Genomic DNA, 21,007 nt, shown 5'->3' with positions numbered 1-21,007 from the left:
AAGATGGCAATCATGGTTTAACTGTGTGCTGATGTGTTGAGGCTGGAGTTGGATCATGTTCTATCCTGGCAAAATAACTGGGCATGAAATGTCAGCAGTGGTCAGACACTTAGTCATTGTGGTTGTAGCACTGCCTATCCTAACGAGGCCGTAACAATTACTAGGAGTAGAGGTCCTCATTGGCTCATGAACAGACGATGGGAGACCAAATAACAAAAGCAGAGATGGCGTTTTAAACGGTATAATAATTGACTTTTGCTCTTGATTGTATGTTAGGAATCTAAATCCATTAACGGCATTTTTCTAGGCATGCATACTTTGTAATTTTCTGCAACCGGCCTCAGTCTGCACAGTGTCAGTTTAATTCCTTTCAGCTGTTGTAAGAGCGTGCTATTATTGAGCCTCTATGCTACTTTACTGCTTTTCTTTCTCTTTGCCTTTTCTTTAAACTGTCATTAATTATTACAGGGCAACTGCTCTCTCTTATGACAAACAGAATGCATGATAAATTTTATGCTTGATATTTTAGTCTCCTCAGAACAAGCGAATAACACCTCTCTAACAAACCTGTTTGTTTACTGAAAATGGATACAGACCCTCCAGGCACTCAGAGCTGAATAGTATAATAGGCTTGAGGTAATTAACAAAAAGTGGTATTGGCAAGAGTGAATGACACGCAAGAGAGGAGTCTCCACATTGCACCGACAGCTGCATACATCACGCAGATCTGATTATTGACCCAATGCCACTGACAGGAAGCTGATATTCAGCGGCAGATGAACAGAGCTGCTCCACTGCAGCTCAATGCGCCCGGCTGTGGTGTCTGCCCTGTCAGTTCGCCAGAGGGGGAAACACTGGAGATGACGCAGGGCAGGACAGAGTGTTGGTTGGGTCAACTCTTCTGTACAGTCCTTTGACTAACAGGATGAGTCACTGATGCTCGGGGCCCAGAAGGAAGCAAACCAACTGTTTGGCCTCGTTTAACTATGAAACCGAACAGGGTTAAAGAGAAGGCACGAGGGGCAAGAAACAGTTCAGGTATCTCTGAGCAACCGACACCTCATTCATGTATAAACACACAGACACACTCTTACAGATCCTCTATTAGTGCTTAGCCACACAAACAGAGTCAACCACATATTAGGAATTAGCAACACGGCCCTAAATTCTTGTGATGAATTATTCTGGCTCACTGCGACAACATCATCCAATATTCATTACCTGTCAACTTTTTTTTTTAAAAGATATAATCCTACTCTTGTTGCATGAAGCAGTTCATGCATTTGAAATGCTGGATTTCTTTACTTTAGAAAAGAAGAAAAAGAAACTGAAAAATGATGACATCTGACATCCGACCCAAACTGATCATCAACTATCCTGGCACATCTGAAACGAACACCCAATGATAATAACAGCTGCCGATATCTCTTCCTTAAGCAAACCCCTGCCGACAAAGTGCTTAGGGCGTATCTCATTTCCACCAGCATGCTCACACATACTGTACATCTCCAGTTTTTTTCCCACCTCTTTGTCTTTTGATGCCAGCCAGCATCGCTTTCCAACCAGTGACTACTCGCTCATCTTAAGTGCACACATCTAACAAGGATGTGAGTGGCTTTCCCCTTTCCTCCACTCCCTCTAGTGTATCCAAACAACACTGCATCGTGCATCTCCAAAAGAGAGAGAGAGAGGGAGAGAGAGAGGGAGAGAGACCCCGCCTCCATATGACATCAGTGCTCTATTGAAGCAAAGCTAGAGGCAAACACAACTCCACATTTGTATTGAGATCTATCCGTGCACCTATGTCCTCGCACAGCCAGCAGATTGTGTATGCGTGTGATGGGGTCACCAGTAAACATAGCAGTGGCGCTTCTGATAAACTCCGAATAGCTCTAGCCTTGTGAGGGAGTGTGGACTTTTTTTTAATTATATATTTTTTTATTTGTGTTTTTCGGGATCCGAATTTAAGCGTGGATTGGATTATTATTTTTCACGCTGCGAAGCTAAATATAAGAGGATACCTGTTACTTTCCATTTTTGGTTGATTAAGTTGAGGTAAGTGCGGAGTTGCTTTTTTTTTGTTTTGGGTTTTTATTTTTTTTATTTTTTGATGGTACAGTCCTGTTGGGAATGCATCCTTTTCATCTTTTTTGGATCTTCTTTCTGGCAGAAGGAATTGAAAGTAATGCGGAATCCTCAGGAGTTGCTTGTATCTAATTAGTTGCCCTCTTTCCCTCCTTATTTCTAACACTCGGCTCAGGCGAGAGATACTGCGTTTCTTAGAGGTGATTGTCTCAGGGCGATCTTTATTAAAAAAATCTCAAGTGCACTTTCTTTTCTTCTAAAATATCCAAATTAGGCACTCATACGCACGCGCGCGCACGCACACACTGAGCGTAGACACTCTCCCAGGTTGGCAGATAGAAATCAGACAGAAATCATTCTTCTCTTCGTCTCAACCCCCCCTCTTGGTGCCTACAACTTGCTGCTATAGGGTACTGCGTCCCTCTATTTTTTCCAGCGTGTGTCTCTGAGAGCAAACACCCGGTCTGCTTCTCCTGTCTGTTTCTGCCTCAGTGTCGCAGCGCGAGAAGACACCCCGGCGTGCTGCTGGAATTGCAGCGCAGATCCCGCGGATTTAGACACGGAGAGGCAGCTGAAAAAAAACAAGAAAAAAAAAAAAAACTCCACTGAAAGCGTCTGCACAATCACAGTCTAGACGACTTGGATCGGACCCGCTACTATTCATGCAACCTACTAGGGAGTGAAATTTTTAGGCTGCTGTGCAACTGTAAACTCAACCCCAGGTTTGGACGCCCCATCGCCACCCTCCTCTGCTACTAAAATAATAACAATAATAATCATAGGCAGTGAGAGCTTTTCCCTGCTGCACGGGCGTAGTCAAAAAAAAGTAGAAGCCCTTTAAATGCACAAAGTTAAATCCACTTAAGTTTCATCAATTCGCTTATAATCAGCTGCTCATTCAAAGCACATTGTGTTACATTAACGAGTATTTAAAACAAACGTGTGGCATTTCGCTGCAGCTGCAGCTCTCTGCGACTCCGTGACAGCCGTGTTATTAAAGCATCAAGAAATAAAAGCGCCTTTACAGTCAACGATAGCTTCACTCGATCAGTCTGTCACGTTAACGAAAAGCCGTGTTCGTCTCTGTGCATGCAAACTGATCACCATCCCTGCAATACAATAAAAGTGGACGCCTTCTTAGCAGCAGGACAAGGACAGTAGTTAATCCAATTTAACACAGCCTTTTATCTTCGTGAGACGATAAGGTCATCCAGGCTTTGAACAACATATCTGTATACGTGTATGTGTGTGTATGTGTGTGTAGGCTGGAGCCTAATTTCCGCACATCACCGGCAGTGGATCCAAACTTGACCCGACTTGTCATGCAATGCAAATAGTAGCTCATTGTTTTTCGGTGTGTTTGACAGACAGTAAAAATAAATAGCCTTTTAAAACGTGGCAGACTTGTGAGAACAGAGTCAATTGTCTTCACTGATAGCTGCCTGAGGCAAAAGTCCCCAGTCAGTTGTTGTGAGAGGGAATTCGACAACTAACCAGGTCACCATGATTGAAAAAATCAAAGCATTAAAAAAAAAGTGAAATTGGTTTGGGGGTGGGGAAAGGGGGAGGGGGGGTGTCTTTCATTACCACCAAGGCATATTTCTGATTCACCACCGTGTTCTGAGGAGGCCTAATCCACTTCTTTTCATAATTTATCTATCAACTCGGCAGCATCTTTTATGATCAATCCTAAACTGCAAGAGACACATTATTTCATACTGGTTACTGAAAGTAAAAACGTAAACAGGGCTTCAAGGCCTAAATGCTGCAGGGGGGGGGGAAACTTAGCCATATGACTCAGAACAAGCTGTAGTAGGGCCAGTAGGGAGGCTGAACAAATCCCCCCAATTTTGGGTGGTTGTCTGGCCTGTGCCGAGATAGGCTCCTGGAGCTTAACATGAATATTCTGCGTTTGCTTGTCGCATACAGACACACACACACACACACACACACAGATTCGCACACATTTTTATCTTGCAGTGCCTACCACCCCCATGTGGAGAAAAACAATTGCAGCTGCTACAGCTCTTTCCTTTCAGGCTATTACAAAAGAGGGACCCCCGTCTGTCCCGGGCCTATATATGCTCTTAATGGTCCAGCAAAAGTATCATCTGTTCAGCCCATCTAAAGACAACACCAGGAGGCCACATACCAAATCCGTTAAACTAAGAGATTTCTACCCATTTTCTATTTGGCTGAAACGTGTTCTGTGTCCCTGTGCATTCAGATGTGACCGTGAATGTTCTGTTGTGTCTCAGCGGCACACAGTAGGCCGCTGCCAGGTGTCTTGACATACAATCTCCTAAATTGTTAATCAATGCTATGTGCAAGCGTTCCCACTGACAAAATCTCACCTCTGTTAAAAGCAGGGAAAACTATTCATTTTGCTTTAAAATCAGCTTAAAGGTGTCCGTTTATTTTGATACAGCCCCAAACAATCTTTGTCCACCTTGACTGTTTCCTTAAGTGCTATCGCCGTGCCAGCTGATGTTGCAGGCACACAGCTTAGAGAGCGAATCTGAGCAAAACATAGCCCAGAATGACTGTACTGTGCAATCTATCATAATCCTAAATTATGAATTAGAATGAAAGATCAACAGCAGATACAAACAACAATGATTTCCCAATGGAAGGCTCTACCGTGGTTTCAAAATTAATTTCAGGGCTTATGAATAATTTAGCAGCCAGCCATTACTACTTCTTGAGCTTCACCCCCACCAATGCAGCCCATGTAATATTATTCTGTATTTTACTGAACTAAAAGTCATTATAATCTGCAATACTTTTGACAGGCATGAAATTGTTCCTATATGAATTTTTTTCTACCAAAGCCTTTCTTGTGCAGTGTATGCCTACAGGGCACAGAGTCTTGGGCTCTGTTATTGCAGCTTAATGTGCATTTATGCGTGTTCAGCTCACAATGGCTATCGGTGTCCAGCTTTGTGCGAGCCTCCCACGCTCTTCACTGAAAGGTAACTTGCTGTACACCAACACGCAATTTTACTAGGATGCTCAATTTAACTTTGCCAGTTCGGATTAAATGAAGCAGAATCCACTCTGACTGCTGGAGAAATCCCTTGTCCTGCCAGCGGAGCTTATTAGAACGATGGAGAAAGACATCCATCACTAAAAACGTTGAACCCACCGTTTATTGCTCTCAGAATGATTGTGTGCACGGGAAACAAAGCACTGCGTGCGCGCAACTGCATGCATTTGGCTGGGCGTGCATTTGTAAATGGGAACAGAGGAGGTTTGCATAATGCACTGTTTTAAGTTAAGGCATTTCGTAAATTGTCTGAATAAAAGTTCCAAAAACCTTAGACACCCCCCCCCTCTGTGAGGCCACACGGTCCACATGCTTGCCTTGTAGTGAACAATGGAGAGGGGGCCACTCTCCTGAAATCCGAAGAGCATGGAAAAAAAATTGGGGTTGGGTGGGGGTGGTGGGGGAGACCATCAAGCGTCTAGGCCTGACTGTTTTTCTTGTAAAATAAGCATGATGTGCTATGTTCAAAGCACACTTCTGATAAATCACACACACGATATAACAGAGCACACCGAGGCCGACAGATTATTCTACCACATGTTCTTAATGAATACCCACATCTCATCTTCTCCTATACTGGACACTGAGTTACATTCTATTATGCTAGGGTTTTTCTGGCTAAAGAAAGGAAATGCTGTGCCATATCATTTTTGTGACAATCACCCTTTCTCAAACCCCAAAAGTCTATTATTTTGGAGTACAGCTCTTCCTTCGGCAGAAACGTAGAGGCACGTTTTTTTTCTTTTACCTAATGCCAACATTTCCAGTATTCAAATCAAAACGGCACACATTTAGGGAAAGAAGAACTTTTAGGTGAAAGAGGCTATTTAAAATTGAAATAGCCTGACTAAGTGCTGCACATAAAGTTCATTCCACCAGACAGACAGCACATATTCCTCTATCATCCCACCATTTTCTAAAGAACTCCATTACTAAATGTAATCTTTTTTTTCCCCTCATCAGACTCCTTTAGTCTACAAGTTAGTAGAGGTCACATCTGGTGCTTTTTTTTCCTCTTCCCCAGACTCTAATCTACTACTAATGTAATACTGGACCGAGCACCCGTGTTTAGATGGAACAGAAGGAAGGGGGGGCGTTATTATGAGACAGCATCTCAGGAGTTGTAATCGAGTTACAAGCCTCTCAATTCCCTAATCTTCTCTTTGTCATGGGTTACAACTGTTAAATGGCTGGGCCTCTTGTTCCTAATTTATCTTTACATGTTTTACAGCATAGAGGCAGCAAACAGGTCACATGGATGCTTAGGACACAGAGCTATTGTGTTGTAAAAGGGAACCATAACATTTTCCTTGGCAAAGGAAATTCTATTTTTACGAACAGAAGGAGCGTTCACAGAATGTAAAGAGAGGATGGGGTGGAGGTAAGAGGTCACAGAGAGGTGCTGGGATTGACAGGGATGGACGCACCAGACATCCTCTTCTTAGGAAATTCGAACAGCCTTCATTTGTCATGAAAGCTTTTTAACAATGTGAGTAATTCAGCAGCCGCCGACTGGATCGTTTCTTCTTCCACCTCTAATATCTGGACTTTCTAAACTACCAGAAACCGTTTTTTTTTTTTGTTTGTTTTTTTTAAATCACAGGATCTGCTCTATTTTTTAAAACACGTACTGAAGTAAGGAAGGAGCTCCACCCGTAGCCATTGTTGAGCTGTGGGGTTTGAATCAGTGCCGTCTTTTTATCCACGGACGTTCTTGTAGCGGGATAGAAAAGAAATGTGGTCTGTTGGAGTGGCTCACTGTAAAAGGTCAACAGGCGTATTTTTAGTATTGCATTAGAGGGTACTTCTAAATACAAAGTCACAATATAAGGCCGGGCAGAAGCCATGATCAAACATCTCTAAATGCAATTAAATTTTTTTGCAATTTTACAAGGTGAAGTCAATGAAACCTGATCATTTAAAAACTGAATGCATTGCTCTTTGGTTATTTTTCAGAGCATCATCCCAGGTGTGAGGAGTGCACAGCATGACTCAAGCTGCAGATACGTGAGAGAGGCTGTGCCCAGAAGGATAAGCAACTTGCCTTGTTTCTCTCCTTAGTGGAGAGGAGAACACTGGTTATCTGCTTCAGGAAAAAGGACCAGAGCCCTGGATTAATGTGTATACAGGCTCAACAAGGGAGCAGAGGATTCTGGGTTACCTGAAGACTTGGAGTACACAAGTGAACAGGCCTGGATTGAGCCTGTGGCAGAGGGGATTGGCATGGCTCAGACCAGCTTTGTGTGAACTCATCATGCCTGCCGGCCGTGATTGCACACAGGAGCCTTTGCAAAAGTCCGTCACGTACAACAAACGGATAACAATACAACACCCCAAAAATCTAATTTGCGGTTATGGCTGTTAAGCTTGACAGCTGCAGCAATCGTTAGGATTTTCAATATTACCTGAGAGTACATGCTTTGTCAGTGGCAGGGGATGCTTTTTGTACAGGCTTATCTGCCATGGTAAATTCATTGAAGGCATGAGCCTCTGACCACACAGAGGAGGTCATCGTCCAAACAAGGATCAGCTCAGCAAACACTGACCAGGTCAGGATATCACAAGAAACCCCTTGGACAAACTTTTTCCTTTGAGAAAGGATAAGAGCAAATTCAAGAGGAAATCTTGATTGGATTTTTAGGTGGCTGGAAAGGATTTACCACATCGTATAAATCAGGTATGACAAATACAGAAGGCTTTGCTTCTTTCTACTTCACTCACCAGATCAGCATTTTCTAATTAGACGTACAGGAAGAGAGGTCATGGCAGGAATGCATAATGAAAGAAATAATTCAGTAGTACCTAAAGTAAAGGGCAACGTACACATAGCTGGTGAAAAAAGAGACAGATACTTTCTGCTTTTGCCATTTTGTTGATGTCAAGGCTGTCTGTTTGAAGTCCACAACCCTTAAATATAATATATATATTTACTATAATAATGTAACAGTCGCTGTCTTTTTTTTTAGCATTTTTAACATGCCATACACACTTACAGCAAAAATCATTAACATACTGCGTGCAAAATTCTTGTGACTTAAGAAAACATCATTTGAAAAATAACTTCTTAAATCTAAAATGTGTAATGTAAATGTTAAACATTTACAATCAAGCCTTATTCAAGAGACTAAGGACATTGGTATTAATCTGTCAGGATTCAAGGTATGCCAGGTTCACGACAGTTCATTGAGACAGCCTGACTTTTTTCACCCCTGTGATCTGTGGCAATGAGAGACAGCCTTCAGCTTGAGAAATGTGTAAAGCTTGGGAATGCATTACATTTCAGAAGTCGTGGGGAAAAAGTCGATGCACTCAGTTTTAATTCACAGAGGTGCAAAGGTGCAACATTTTTTATTTAAGACAAAGCGTCATTTAACTATTTGGAACGCAGGGTCGGTAAAGATGTAAAGTTACACAAAGATTAGAATATTTATGTAATGAGTATATTGTGAAACAAAAGATACATTTTCACTGTGTGATAATCCTGATAAACAAATCATATAAATTAAAAATTAGGGATTCAAATGATTCTTTCAGCACATATTTAATTGAGCCAGTGCTGCAGGCAGCTTTTCAAACACCCAGCAATTCTGAAAACAGGAATTTGGCTGCGCTTTCAAGGCATTGTGCATTAAATGTACACTTGTGTATTCTCCCCAGGGGCTCTTGAGTGATTAGACTGCCAGGCAACACACCCTCAAGATGGTGCGTCAGTGCAAGTCCTTCGTCCTCTTCCTCATCAGGATCGGGCTGCTGCTGGGTCTTGCTAACCCCTTGGTGACCTCTGCCTCATGTCCCTCAAGTTGCCGCTGCGATGGGACCTTTATCTACTGTAATGACCGTGGCCTGACTTCCATCCCTACTGGTATACCCCAGGACGCTACAGTGCTGTTTCTGCAAAACAATCGCATTAAGAGTTCGGGCATTCCCTCAGAGCTTCGAAGGCTCATAAAGGTGGAGAAGATCTACCTGTACGGCAATAATCTGGATGAGTTTCCTACTAACCTTCCCCTTGGGCTAAAAGAGCTCCACCTTCAGGAGAACAACATTCGGATGATTACCCATGCCTCTTTAGCTCAAATTCCCTACATCGAAGAACTGCACCTGGATGATAACTCTGTATCAGCAGTCAGCATAGAGGAGGGGGCCTTCAGGGACAGTAATCATCTCCGGCTGCTTTTTCTTTCCAGAAACCACCTTAGCACCATCCCTTCAGGCCTGCCTATGAGCATTGAGGAGCTACGCTTTGACGACAACCGCATCTCCACCATCTCAGAGCAATCGCTGCAAGATCTCATCAACCTGAAGCGACTAATCCTGGATGGTAACCTGCTCAACAACCGTGGGATTGGTGAGATGGCTTTCATCAACCTGATCAACTTGACTGAGCTTTCGCTGGTGAAGAATTCCCTCACTATGCCGCCAGCCAATCTGCCAGGCACCAGTTTGGAGAAGCTGCAGCTACAAGATAATCATATTAATCGGGTTCCACCTGGGGCTTTTGCCTTCCTTAGACAGCTGTATCGCCTGGACCTTTCTGGTAACAACCTGAGCAGCCTCCCACAGGGAATATTTGAAGATCTGGACAATCTCACACAGCTCCTGCTGCGCAGCAACCCCTGGCAATGCACCTGCAAGATGAAATGGGTGCGTGACTGGTTGCGGTCATTGCCATCTAAGGTGAACGTACGGGGTTTCATGTGCCAGGGTCCTGATAAGGTCAAAGGGATGGCAATTAAAGACCTAACTACAGATATGTTTGACTGCACAGATTCAGAGCTCTTCTCCACATACGAGACGAGCACAGTCTCCAACACTCTACGCCCATCACAGCCCCAGTGGCCCGTGTTTGTGACTAGGAGGCCTATAATAAAAGGGCCTGACATCAGTAAAAATTACCACAGCACTACCACCTCTTCAGGCAGAAAGATCATCACCATCAGTGTGAAGTCAAGTAGTGCAGATACCATACACATATCATGGAGGGTGTCGCAACCCATGACTGCCCTGCGGCTCAGCTGGCTAAAGCTGGGGCACAGCCCTGCCTTTGGCTCTATTACTGAAACCATCGTGCAGGGGGAGAGAACAGAGTATCTGCTCACGGCGCTGGAGCCAGAGTCTTCCTACAGAATATGCATGGTTCCCATGGAGACCAGCAACAGTTACCTGTCTGACGAGACCCCCGTTTGCATCGAGACAGAGACTGGCTCTCACAAGTCATACCACCCGACTACAACTTTAAACAGAGAACAGGAGAAGGAGCCTTACAAAAATTCCAGTCTGCCTTTGGCTGCTATCATTGGAGGGGCTGTGGCTCTTTTGGCAATAATCATGTTGGCGCTGGTGTGTTGGTACGTCCATAGGAATGGTTCACTTTTTTCCAGGAACTGCACCTATAACAAAGGCCATCGGAGAAAGGATGACTATGCTGAGGCTGGCACTAAAAAGGACAACTCCATCCTAGAAATACGAGAAACTTCTTTTCAGATGATACCTATAAATCACCTGCCTGTGTCCAAGGAGGAATTTGTGATACACACAATTTTCCCACCTAATGGCCTGAGTTTATACAAAAGTCCACATAATGACAACAGTATTAACAACAGGAGCTACAGAGACAGTGGAATACCAGATTCAGACCATTCCCATTCATGATATTGCATACGGACATTCATGAGGTGTGCTTGACTCAAACAGAGTGGCAAGACTTTTACAAAACACTGGATCTATAAGACTAAGGAAGCAATGTTCTGTACATTTGCCATATAATTTATATTTAAGGACATTTTATGGAGATGGAGAACGTTCCAGTTGCGGGCCATCACTGAACCATCAGTGGGTATGGTAACCAACTGCAATTCTATATTTTAGGGATTTGTAGTAATTTGTACTGTATTTCCTTTGCTTAAGGTTATCGACCAACAAAAGAAACTCTGTGTTCTACTAAGATATGATGACTTGTCAACTGTGAAAGTGGGTTTTCATTGCTGTGTTGAACAATCAGACTTTAGAAAACCTTGTAGTATAAGCACAGGTCATTCTTTTAACTTTGTGGCTGTCAGAAAAACAAAAAGGCAAAAAAATGACATGACGTAAACTAAGGCACAGCTGATCAACTAATATACAAAGCAGGCATGTTGCCATCTAAAACAATGAGCAGTCAGTAGCTGTCTCCATTTATTATGGACCAAGAATCTCACTCCAGTATTCACCAGGTGTGGAGTACGGAAACTAAAGTGTCATGCTTTTTTTTTTCTCTTTGTTCGGTGTGTTATTTTGTTCTTTTTGCAGGAAGAAGAAATACAGCAAAGCAACCCAAGCAGGGTTAAAATGTCTCTGATAGGATTGTAGGCCACAGCACAGGGCAGATAAAGCACACTGACCTAAAGGAGCCCTCTGCTCCTCGAAACAAGTAGATAGGACAGGCTGACACAGAGGACCCCCACTATCTCTATCTGTACAAGCCAACAATGGCTAAATGACAATGGCGGCATTCTTCAGTACCGTGTACCATACGTCATTGTAGTCACCAGGCCAAAAACACAAAACATGCTGGCTTTTATTAGAATTACACCGTGTCAGCAGCTCTTTCTTGTTATGAGTATTATTTTGTAGTATTTTTTTCTTTCAAATGAACACACTTATGTTGCCACAATTTGAAGTCAACTGTTATTTACAATTGAAAACCAAAGTGCATTGTATGCCCTTTGGCCAGTCTTGTATGTGCCTTGATCCAATGCTTATTGTATTTAGCTTTTTAAGAAACCAGTGACTTTTTTTCATACACACTTGAATATGAAAAATATTGGTCATATTACAGAATAAAAGTGAAAAAAAATATGGTTGCTCCTCCTTACCTACTTCTTAAGTACAACAAACACCATCTAAGAATAATATTTCTTTCACTCTGTTTAATTATTACCATCGCACAAGGCGTTGATGAAATTTCTGATTTATTTTTTGCACTAAAGAGATCTCAATCTAAGTGCAGTTAGGTAACAAAGAAGGCTACACGGGACCTGTTTTATTGATTTATATCTCAAATTACAAAGTAGGCACAAAATCTGAAAAATGCTTTATGGATGAAAAACACAACGTGCTGTATTTTTTATCCTTCATCAAGATCACTACTCTGAGGCTCTCGCTCACAGCCACATCTCCCCTTCAGAGACATGCTGAGCCCTTAAACAGAAACTCGGATAGTATTCTTGAAATCACTTTTCCACTCCACGGGCAGTGTACAGAGCAACATCTGCTTGAGGCTGCTGTTGTTCTTTCGTGCAGTTAAGTCATGTGTGACTTATTCGATTGGCCAGAAAGAGAAATATCGCAGTGGAGTAGAAATTGGGCTATGCAGACGCTGGACTCTAGGGTTAGATGAACCTCCCTGGCACCAGGGCAACTGAAAACTAATAACAAGCCACCATATGGAGGGTGGTACAAGCAGACCTGTTTCTGCAGAGGACACAGCAGAAATATATATACACAGCTTGGTGCTCAGCACAATTAATGACATGGCTGCAGCTCCTCCCATGAAAAACTATGCATGCAAAAGCAATAAAATCACACGTAAGCCCACTATTAAAATACAACATATTATCTAGATTATACTAGTTTTAAAGTATTCAGTACAAATAAAAAAATGTACACATCCACAAGCTCTTAACACTGTGAAAGCTTTAATTACAGCTAGGGAAGCCACTAAACGCTGCAGAAGTGATCTAAACCTTAAGTATACGGTAAGCCTGCCCCGTATGCTAAAAATATGACATTAACTGCAAATTAAAATAAACACACGGTTCAATTTTAGTACACTGAATAGTCACAGCTGTCATGCGTCTGCCGTCAATAGTTTTTTTTTGTTCTTTGATCAGTCGCAGTTTTGTCACATTTGAATTAGGAATTTGAGAGTAAGACAGCTAAAACATTAAAAATAACACGCCTCCATCTGCCTTTAAAGCAACCAAGAATACATTTTCTTATTTCTCTTATCGAGCACGACTCAAAATATTTAAGCAGGGATCTCGACTAGCTTCACAGCCATCAGCTTCTCACTGATAACTCGGGTGGCTCAAAAACTTTTTGAGAAATGGAAAATCACTCGTGCTTGAGCATAGTGTCCAAATGTGGAGCACTTGCAAGAACCTCTCAAAACACTTCAGGTGTTATTTTTGAGCCGCTAAGACTATGAGCGCAGTTCATCGCAGTGCAAATCCTTAACTGATGCAGCAATCTTAGCTCTTGGATTAAATAAATTAAATTAGTTTGTAGTGACTGAAGTGAGATGATCGCTTTGAAGCTGCAGGCCACTCTCACAAATTCACGCAGCTATGTGATAAATTACAGTTTATCTAAAAGGGGGATTGGGGGGTTTCAGGCTATTGTTGTGGCTTTCACTGCAAATAATACATAACAGAGCTGCTTTGTGCATTTCGGCTGATCCAAGTATGAGACAAAATTGATGAACCAGACTGCTGACAACCCCATGTGACCTCACTTATCACTCATGACCCCTGACTGATCTCTGCCTTTAAACAATTCCTTAATCACACTCAAGTGCTCACTGAGGTCAGAGAACTCTCTGCTAAACAACACAAGGTGCCCCATACATTTGTCTCCTGTGTGACACACCCAAAGCTTAATTATGTTTGTCTTTTATGTAACCCAGCGATTAAAACTAATGGGGGCAGCTGCACTGTCTGCCCTAGGCTGCTGTTATTCCTATTGTAATGTACTGGTCAGGCAGCCGGTCACATTTGCATTCCTATAGATGCTCCCATCAAACCACCCCTGGATGACCTCACCGTTGCCTGTAGCTGTTTTTTCTCCATCGTCGCCATTATTAGGATCAAAAAAAGTACAGGCCGTGTAACCTTATGACTGATTAGAGGTCAGTGAGGTCAGGTCAGGCGCAGTTCAAAGATCTCGAGAGATGAAAAATCCAATATGTGTCAGTGTCCGCAAAACACAGCCAATCACGAGGAAGTGCGACAGGCAACCTGTCCACAGACATCCTGCTCAGGAAAGACACTCTGGAACTGATTACAGGACGTTTTTAGCAGGGATCCTAGAAATTATGGAAAAATATACTAAGGAAATAGATCAGATCTTTATCTAATGGCTTAAAAAAAGGTTTTTTTCTGAGATGCTTTATCATCTTGATAAGGCATGCTAGGCTGGGGCACCTTAATTAACTACAAAATGGGAGTAATTGATTGAACACAGGCAACAGAAACCAACAGAAACCTGAATGTAATGAAATGATAAAAAATTAATATTCAGCCCAGGACTAAAAACCCTTTTGCATGTAAACCCAAGAAAAAGTAAAATTTGTGAAAAATAAGAAGGGGTGCTTGTGGTACCCCGTCCCTTGCTTCCTGTTCGATACACTTTGCACATCATACAGATCCATAATTTAATGGTTTCCTAATAGCGAGCTATGCTGAAACCGAACCAAGGCCTCAGGGTCTCCCCATAAATTTGAACTTGTGCCAGTGTGTAAAATTAGCATGTGCTATATTTGCTCATTTGGTATGTGGATTAGAAGAACATGGAAAAAGGGAATATCAAGGACTTGCTTTTTAAATTTTATCCACGTGTACGATTCATACGCATAAATCAAATTTAGCTCTTACGTCGTTCAAATGTTCCACTTTTCCCAGCAATTGTAAAACTTTTTTCCATCATTTGAGGATTCCTGTGCACTCTCCAATGAACAAAACATGGCCAGAGTCTTAAAAGGGTTCAGTATGTTTTTTTAATTTTTCGAGCCATCTTCATCGCTCATTCATGATTGCATTTGTAAGCGAGAGGCTCACGTGAAGGCTTGCATGTGTGACCACGCTCTTGTCTATATATGTTATTATGAATATTTTAGTAGTTTCTGTAGCGTTGCTTGTGCGCTCATGTGAACCAGTGCGCACTGTTCACACATGTAATTAAAACAGACTAACATGCAGGCGAAGCTAACCTAAAGTCATCAGCACCCTTCCTCGCGGCTCTCCCCGAGACTCTCACGTGACTGTGACGCTCTCAGTAACACACACGCACGCGCACAGACACACAATCTGGTCCAGCAGTAAAAGTGTCTGTGGTGTGAGACGTGTCAGTGTGAGTGATGCGGTCCTATGCGGGGGTGTTGTCCTCTCCCCTCTGTCTCTGACCAGCTTCCCCCAGCCTTCAGGCCGGGACCCTCTCCATCTCTTCACATTACTCAGTGACCTGAAACCACAAGGCCAAAAAACTTAACCAGCTCCTCCGTCTTCTTAATGAATCCAATTTTTTGCCTGAGAGCACAAGGCGTGCACATATATCCATCGTAACTCTAAATTATCTGACATTAATACAAATTAACAAGAAGCACCGCCATCAAGATTGCGCCACCCCACAATAGCAGACAATGACACTGCTTTTATATCACTGTTTGAAGACGGCAACTTATTGTACGGCCAAAAATACAAAGTCAATAAACTCATTTAAAACAGGCTATAACCAAAACAAAAGCAGAGGGGCTGATTGGTGTTGATGCCATTACACTATGAATTATACACAATATGTTATGAAAATATCCATATAATTGACTCGGCTCTATGGCAGCCATTAATTCCTGTCCTCCATTAAGTGGTTTAAATGATCTTGTAAGTAGCCATACATCTCCTGCTGCCCTTTATGAGATCAACACCACGTCTCCCTTAGAACTTAATCGACCCTCGCTCTCATTTGTCCACAAAGTCTGATGCAGGGGAATAATTATTTCATTCTGAAAGGTTCTGAGAGTCCAGCTTGTCCATTTCACCCAGCAGGTCTGCAGCTCTGCAGTGGGAGGCAAAAGTTCCTCTTCGATTCATTCCCGTCTCTCATTCATGTTAAGCCAGCTTTGAATGTCAGTACAGTATTTGCATGCCAATGTGGCTCTGTCTGCAGCTCATTATTTTCAGATGTTGACAGCCTAATCGCATGCAAGTTTAGCCCACTTTACGAACCTAATGCTCGCTACAGCCAAGTCATACTGAATAGCAGGGCCAAGTTTGCATCTGCAGTGTTCGTCTGCAGCTGTCTTATTCACTTTGGCTTTCAGGAAGGGGAACGCAAGAAAGGCAGCGAACAAAAATAATGAGCTCATCCGCAGTGACAGGAAACATTCAATGCTGACCATCAAACAGCGCTGCCTCCACCACATCTATTTAACATGGATGTAACAAGAAGGCCGACACATATCTATCTCATGCTTGCTGGCTTCAGTTCTCCCACACGTGTGCCCGAATTTGTTCTATTAAGATGACCTTCAGGCGAGAACTCAGTCCATCTCTCCAGAGAGGTCTAGCTTGCCCCGCATTCACCGAGACAGCAGCCCCTTCACACCTCAATGACAGCCAGCGCGCACAAATTTGCTAAAGGGTACCAGTGTTTTGGTATTTCTCCAAGAGGCGGGGAATTCAGCAGTGTCAGCACCTTTTAGGATTGTAAATACAACTTGTCACAATTCATAGGGGGACCAGGAAGACAACACAGACACTTCAAGGTATCATTTCTTTACAGTCCTGTGGAGCAGCAGAGGGCCAACATCCCTGACCTCGTGTAGGCCAACCACCACAAAGGGTTATTAACTTTACATGTGGACTTGGTCTCCTAGGGTTCAGAAAGTGTACAAACTTTCAGAGGCAGAATCGGTGGAGTTGACACTGAAGGGTTTAAGCATGAATGCAGCTAGCAGGCTATCTTCTACTTTCAGAAGTGTGGAAAAGTGACAGCGCTGTCATTCTGTAACTACACGAGTTGTGCACAGAACGCTGCAGTGGGCTGACAGACTGAAGTTAGAGAAATGCCCCCCACCGCAATACCCAAACACACACACACGCACACACACACACACACACACTCCGTCGAACACAGAGGAAAAAAGTTAAGTCGTGAAAAGTTTGGGGGAGAATGGCACAAACGGACAAGGGAGGGTGGTGGGATTAATTAAAAGCTGCTGTAACTGTGGTGCGCTGGTGACACGCAGCCACGCGATTACTGAGATCTCTGTGTGTGAGGAATCTGCTCCCACAACTCATTTCCTCCCTATTGAGGAGGGTAGAAGGAGGGGCCAAAAATGGGACCGTCTGTTGTACTAAACACAAAGGAGGAATCATTTTTTATTTGGAAGAATTTAAAAATCCAACGCCCCCCCCCCATCACAAAAAAAGGTGAGGACAAAGGGAAAGGTGGCGAGGGGTGAGAGAGAGGAAGAATGAAGTGAAATTCTTATCTTAAATAAAAAGTCTGCCGAATCTATTTCAATCAAGTGATACACTCGGCTTGAAGGGAGGGTGAGGTCAAAGGATGTAAGCCACTATAATCCCAAGCTTGCACTGCTTAAAACCTGCTCGAGTTAACAGGGTGGTGTGTGTGTCTATAGACACTGTGACACTCACGCAGCTTAAACTAACATCTGGCAAGCGTACTTTATCCAACTTTGGACTTTCTCGGCATGCTCGGTAATCCTTTTGTCGCATCTAATATTCCGACACAATTATCAAATCAAAACATACAATAATTCCATAGCAATTTAACACAGCTCATAATCGTGTGCTGCAGCGATTAGACACTTTTTTTTGAACATGTGACTTCACATTTTCTTCCCTTCTAACACTAAAAAAGTTATAGCTTTGGTTTTGGAAACAATTTATTAAAAGTTTATTAAAAGTTATTGTTTCTAAGTTCTTGAACATTTAAATTGCCTTAGACAGCAATGCAGTCACTGGCATCTGATGTTTAATGATAACAATTATTAATTACATTTAATTAGACTATACTATAATATATAATTATATATTTCTTCTTCTTTTTTTTTAAACCTCTAATCATAATTATTTAAGACTAATACCAAAAGCTCGCCCTCTCCTTTATAGGCTCTCCATAGACTGTGCTACTTTCCAGCATCAAAGAGAGCAGTGTATATCAGCTGTAGCCAGTTAATGTTAATGTCTTTACAGCTACACTAAAACTCTCCTCTGTTGGTTAATGCACTCTTTCCCAGTGGCCGGCTAAAAGATTGCTCATGAGTGAAAAGACACTTTCCTCTGTAAAGCCATTACAAATCTATGAGTGAACTTGTACTTGAACAGAGTGGAGGCTTTTCTCTGATGAGATGATCTGACAAACTTTACAACAGTGGAGGTCTTTCCCACCTCTAATATGCAGTTGTCACATTAGAAGAGAACAGAAAATGTATATGGATATAAATTTTCAGCAATAATGTTTCTTTTTGCCATAATAGTCTTTTTATTCGTTCTCCGTGATCTGTGGCTCTTCACTGGAGTCATCAGCACTCTGTCGGGAGAATAATTTCGCGTGAGTGTGGGCGGAGCCTTAAAGCAGAAAGCCTGGGTGAGCAAAGATAACTCGTAACCAACGTTCAGATACCCATCAACTCTAAACGGGGATTTAGGTTTTGTCGAGTCAGCAAACACAAAGAAAGCTGGGCTATGTCAAACTTGCTTCGTCGAGCCGTCCTCTGATTTCTCAGCGACATCTGGTTGCTGTTAGCATATGTAAACGCACTGAAAGGGATTTTCAGCTTCTGCTGTGCTAGCTGTCAAATTGTCGAGTGTGGCTTAGACGAGAACACGTAAGGAAATCTAAAAATGCACGATAAAACCTTAAATGTGTAGAAAGCTATACGAGCACAAGATCGTCATACAACTGAAGCTTGTTTGTTTGGTAATGTTTACAGTATTGAAAGAAAAAATAAGGAAGGAAAGAAAGAAAACACAGGTGGAGTGAGCAGGCAGCTGACATCTGTTTCAGCACTTCTGCCTGCACTTTCGGAGGATCTTAATTGCAGATTCAGTGACTTAATTAGCAGCAAAGTTGAAAAGTAAAATAAAAATATCTTGGGAAATTTTGAAAGACATCCCACCTAAGCTGTGAGAAAGCGACGTACAGCAGTCGGGTTGAAGTGCTAAAGGTTACACCCTAGCCACAGATGTCATTAACAAATATTCGTATTACAGGTGATAGCTACGGTGAAAACAGGATCCACTAGATGAAGAAGGCAGCAGTGGGGCTTATTAATTCACATTTCAGTGTTTTTGTTGAAGGCAAACAGATATGTAAAGTGGAAGTCTGACAGTAAAAAAAGAGCCTATTTATTATGGACGCGATCTCAGTTTTGGCAGCTGCATTATCTGCGAAAAATAATCACGCTGCTTAAATGATACGCACTTTCCTTTCACTTGTGGGACCGTTTCCTTTACCAACTAATAAACTAAAGATGGTGAGCAGCTCACAAATTAAAGGCTCTTCAGGAGTCAGATAAAAATTTTATGTAACCTGAAGCTTTAGGGCTACTAATTATTCATCTCCTTGCAGATATTTCATTTAAACAAAAAACTGAAGCAGAAGAAGGAAAGTTTCCACTGCGAGAAAACACTGCTGGGAATGCTGGCAGCGCCATTCTTCATTTTCTAATTATGCTGGATTATTATTAGCTGGAGACACAACTGACAAAGAAGACATACACTCATGGAAACGAAGCACTAATGAAATCAGCAGATGCCAGGAAATGCACGCCGAGCAAATAACGTTATTATAAAGGGATACTGTACTGTATATGACACAGAGGCCAACAAGCAGCTTTAAGCTTTGCTGGAAAATAGAAGAAATACTGAAATAATGAAAAACTACTTTCCAATATGACTATGTTTAATTTGAGGCAGACATACTTGGTACACATACATCTGTCTACAACATATTGGCCGTGATACAGGCCAACAGCCAAATGTTCCCAGACTGATGCTAATGACAACGGTGATGGCTTTTGTTTGGAGTCACCAGAAGTTTTCAATGGTACCACGAGCTCGGTCATTAATCACTCAGTCGCCCGGTTGTGCATACATGACATGAGGGCAAGGTTACAAATGGAAGGGGGCTGGGCCCCGTATCATGGCTCTTGCCCCAGGAGCCCCAGTGGACTTGAATGAAGAGGTCCCATATATTCATAGTTACCAGGTCACTAATCAAATTATTGTGATAGGCAAGAAAAGCACAGAGGACAACAGAATTCATTTAGTTTCATCACCTCTATTGTCTCTCTGCCAGCACATCACCAGGGTGTGGGATAAATAAGTAACCCCCCGCACCACCTCCCCTTTTCAACTCAATTTATTTGAATCCTTTCAGATGAATTGTGTGCCTTGCAAGAGAAGCATGAATTAAACACAACAATGAGAGGAGGCAATTTGGAAGTTCTGACATAGATAGTTATCATCTGATCAAAAAAAGGAAAGAAACTATGCAAATGCAAGTGAACAACATGAGCCAGATGGTCATAGTTTGGGGGCAAATTCACTTAGACATAAGTAATGTCTCACATTATAAACATACCCGCTGTATTTTAGGACAACACATGCGAGAAGGGATTGCTGAGGTGAAATCTGTCCATCAATCAACAGAGGTCATTTGTTATATATGTCTCCTAAGGTACAACAACTTGGCAATATGTCAGACAGGACTGCGTGTGTGGGCACACACACTCATACATGTGCGTGTCGTTCACACACGCGGCACAATCCCAAAGGGATCCGGTTCCTTTGCTCTGTAGCATTTTAATTAATCCTGCGATGACAGAGCGGGTCTGGCAGGTTATGTATGTCTTGAGGCTCGGGTGAGAGGGTAGCGAGGAGAGAGAAACATGACAGTGGGGTTAATGCCAAACCCACCCAAAGGCAAAACATAGAAAGCAGCAGGTCCGCTCTTGGACAGGTGCTCCTTCTGGGGTCATTCGCCAACTCCCTAACCACACAAAGCCACCGTCTGTCACCACAAATCTGACCCGTATGGGCAGAAACAGAGAAACACATGGCCTCAGATGACTTTGGTAAATGTTAAGAATAT

The 21,007-nt window shown here is 42.5% G+C and overlaps 2 protein-coding genes across 2 annotated transcripts in view; one reads left to right on the top strand and one right to left on the bottom strand.

Moving 5' to 3' along the window:
* macrod2 (mono-ADP ribosylhydrolase 2) overlaps positions 1-21,007 on the bottom strand; it is a 409,617-nt gene that overhangs the window by 325,379 nt on the left and 63,231 nt on the right. The window lies entirely within an intron of this gene.
* flrt3 (fibronectin leucine rich transmembrane 3) lies at positions 1,762-11,382 on the top strand. The gene is made up of 3 exons (XM_084948979.1): positions 1,762-2,055; positions 7,088-7,808; positions 8,789-11,382. The coding sequence occupies exon 3, from the start codon at positions 8,831-8,833 to the stop codon at positions 10,781-10,783; it is 1,953 nt and encodes a 650-aa protein (XP_084805105.1). The 5' UTR covers positions 1,762-2,055; positions 7,088-7,808; positions 8,789-8,830; the 3' UTR covers positions 10,784-11,382.

Source organism: Perissodus microlepis, chromosome 13 (genome assembly GCF_051167445.1).
Source record: "Perissodus microlepis isolate ML-2025 ecotype Zambia chromosome 13, ASM5116744v1, whole genome shotgun sequence".
In the NCBI taxonomy this organism is placed as follows: domain Eukaryota; kingdom Metazoa; phylum Chordata; class Actinopteri; order Cichliformes; family Cichlidae; genus Perissodus; species Perissodus microlepis.
Note: the sequence above shows the minus strand (reverse complement) of the source record. Positions and strands in the feature narration are given on the sequence as shown.

Coding starts and splice junctions, on each gene's coding strand:
- flrt3 (XM_084948979.1), top strand. CDS start 8,831: ATGGTGCGTCAGTGCAAGTCCTTCGTCCTCTTCCTCATCAGGATCGGG.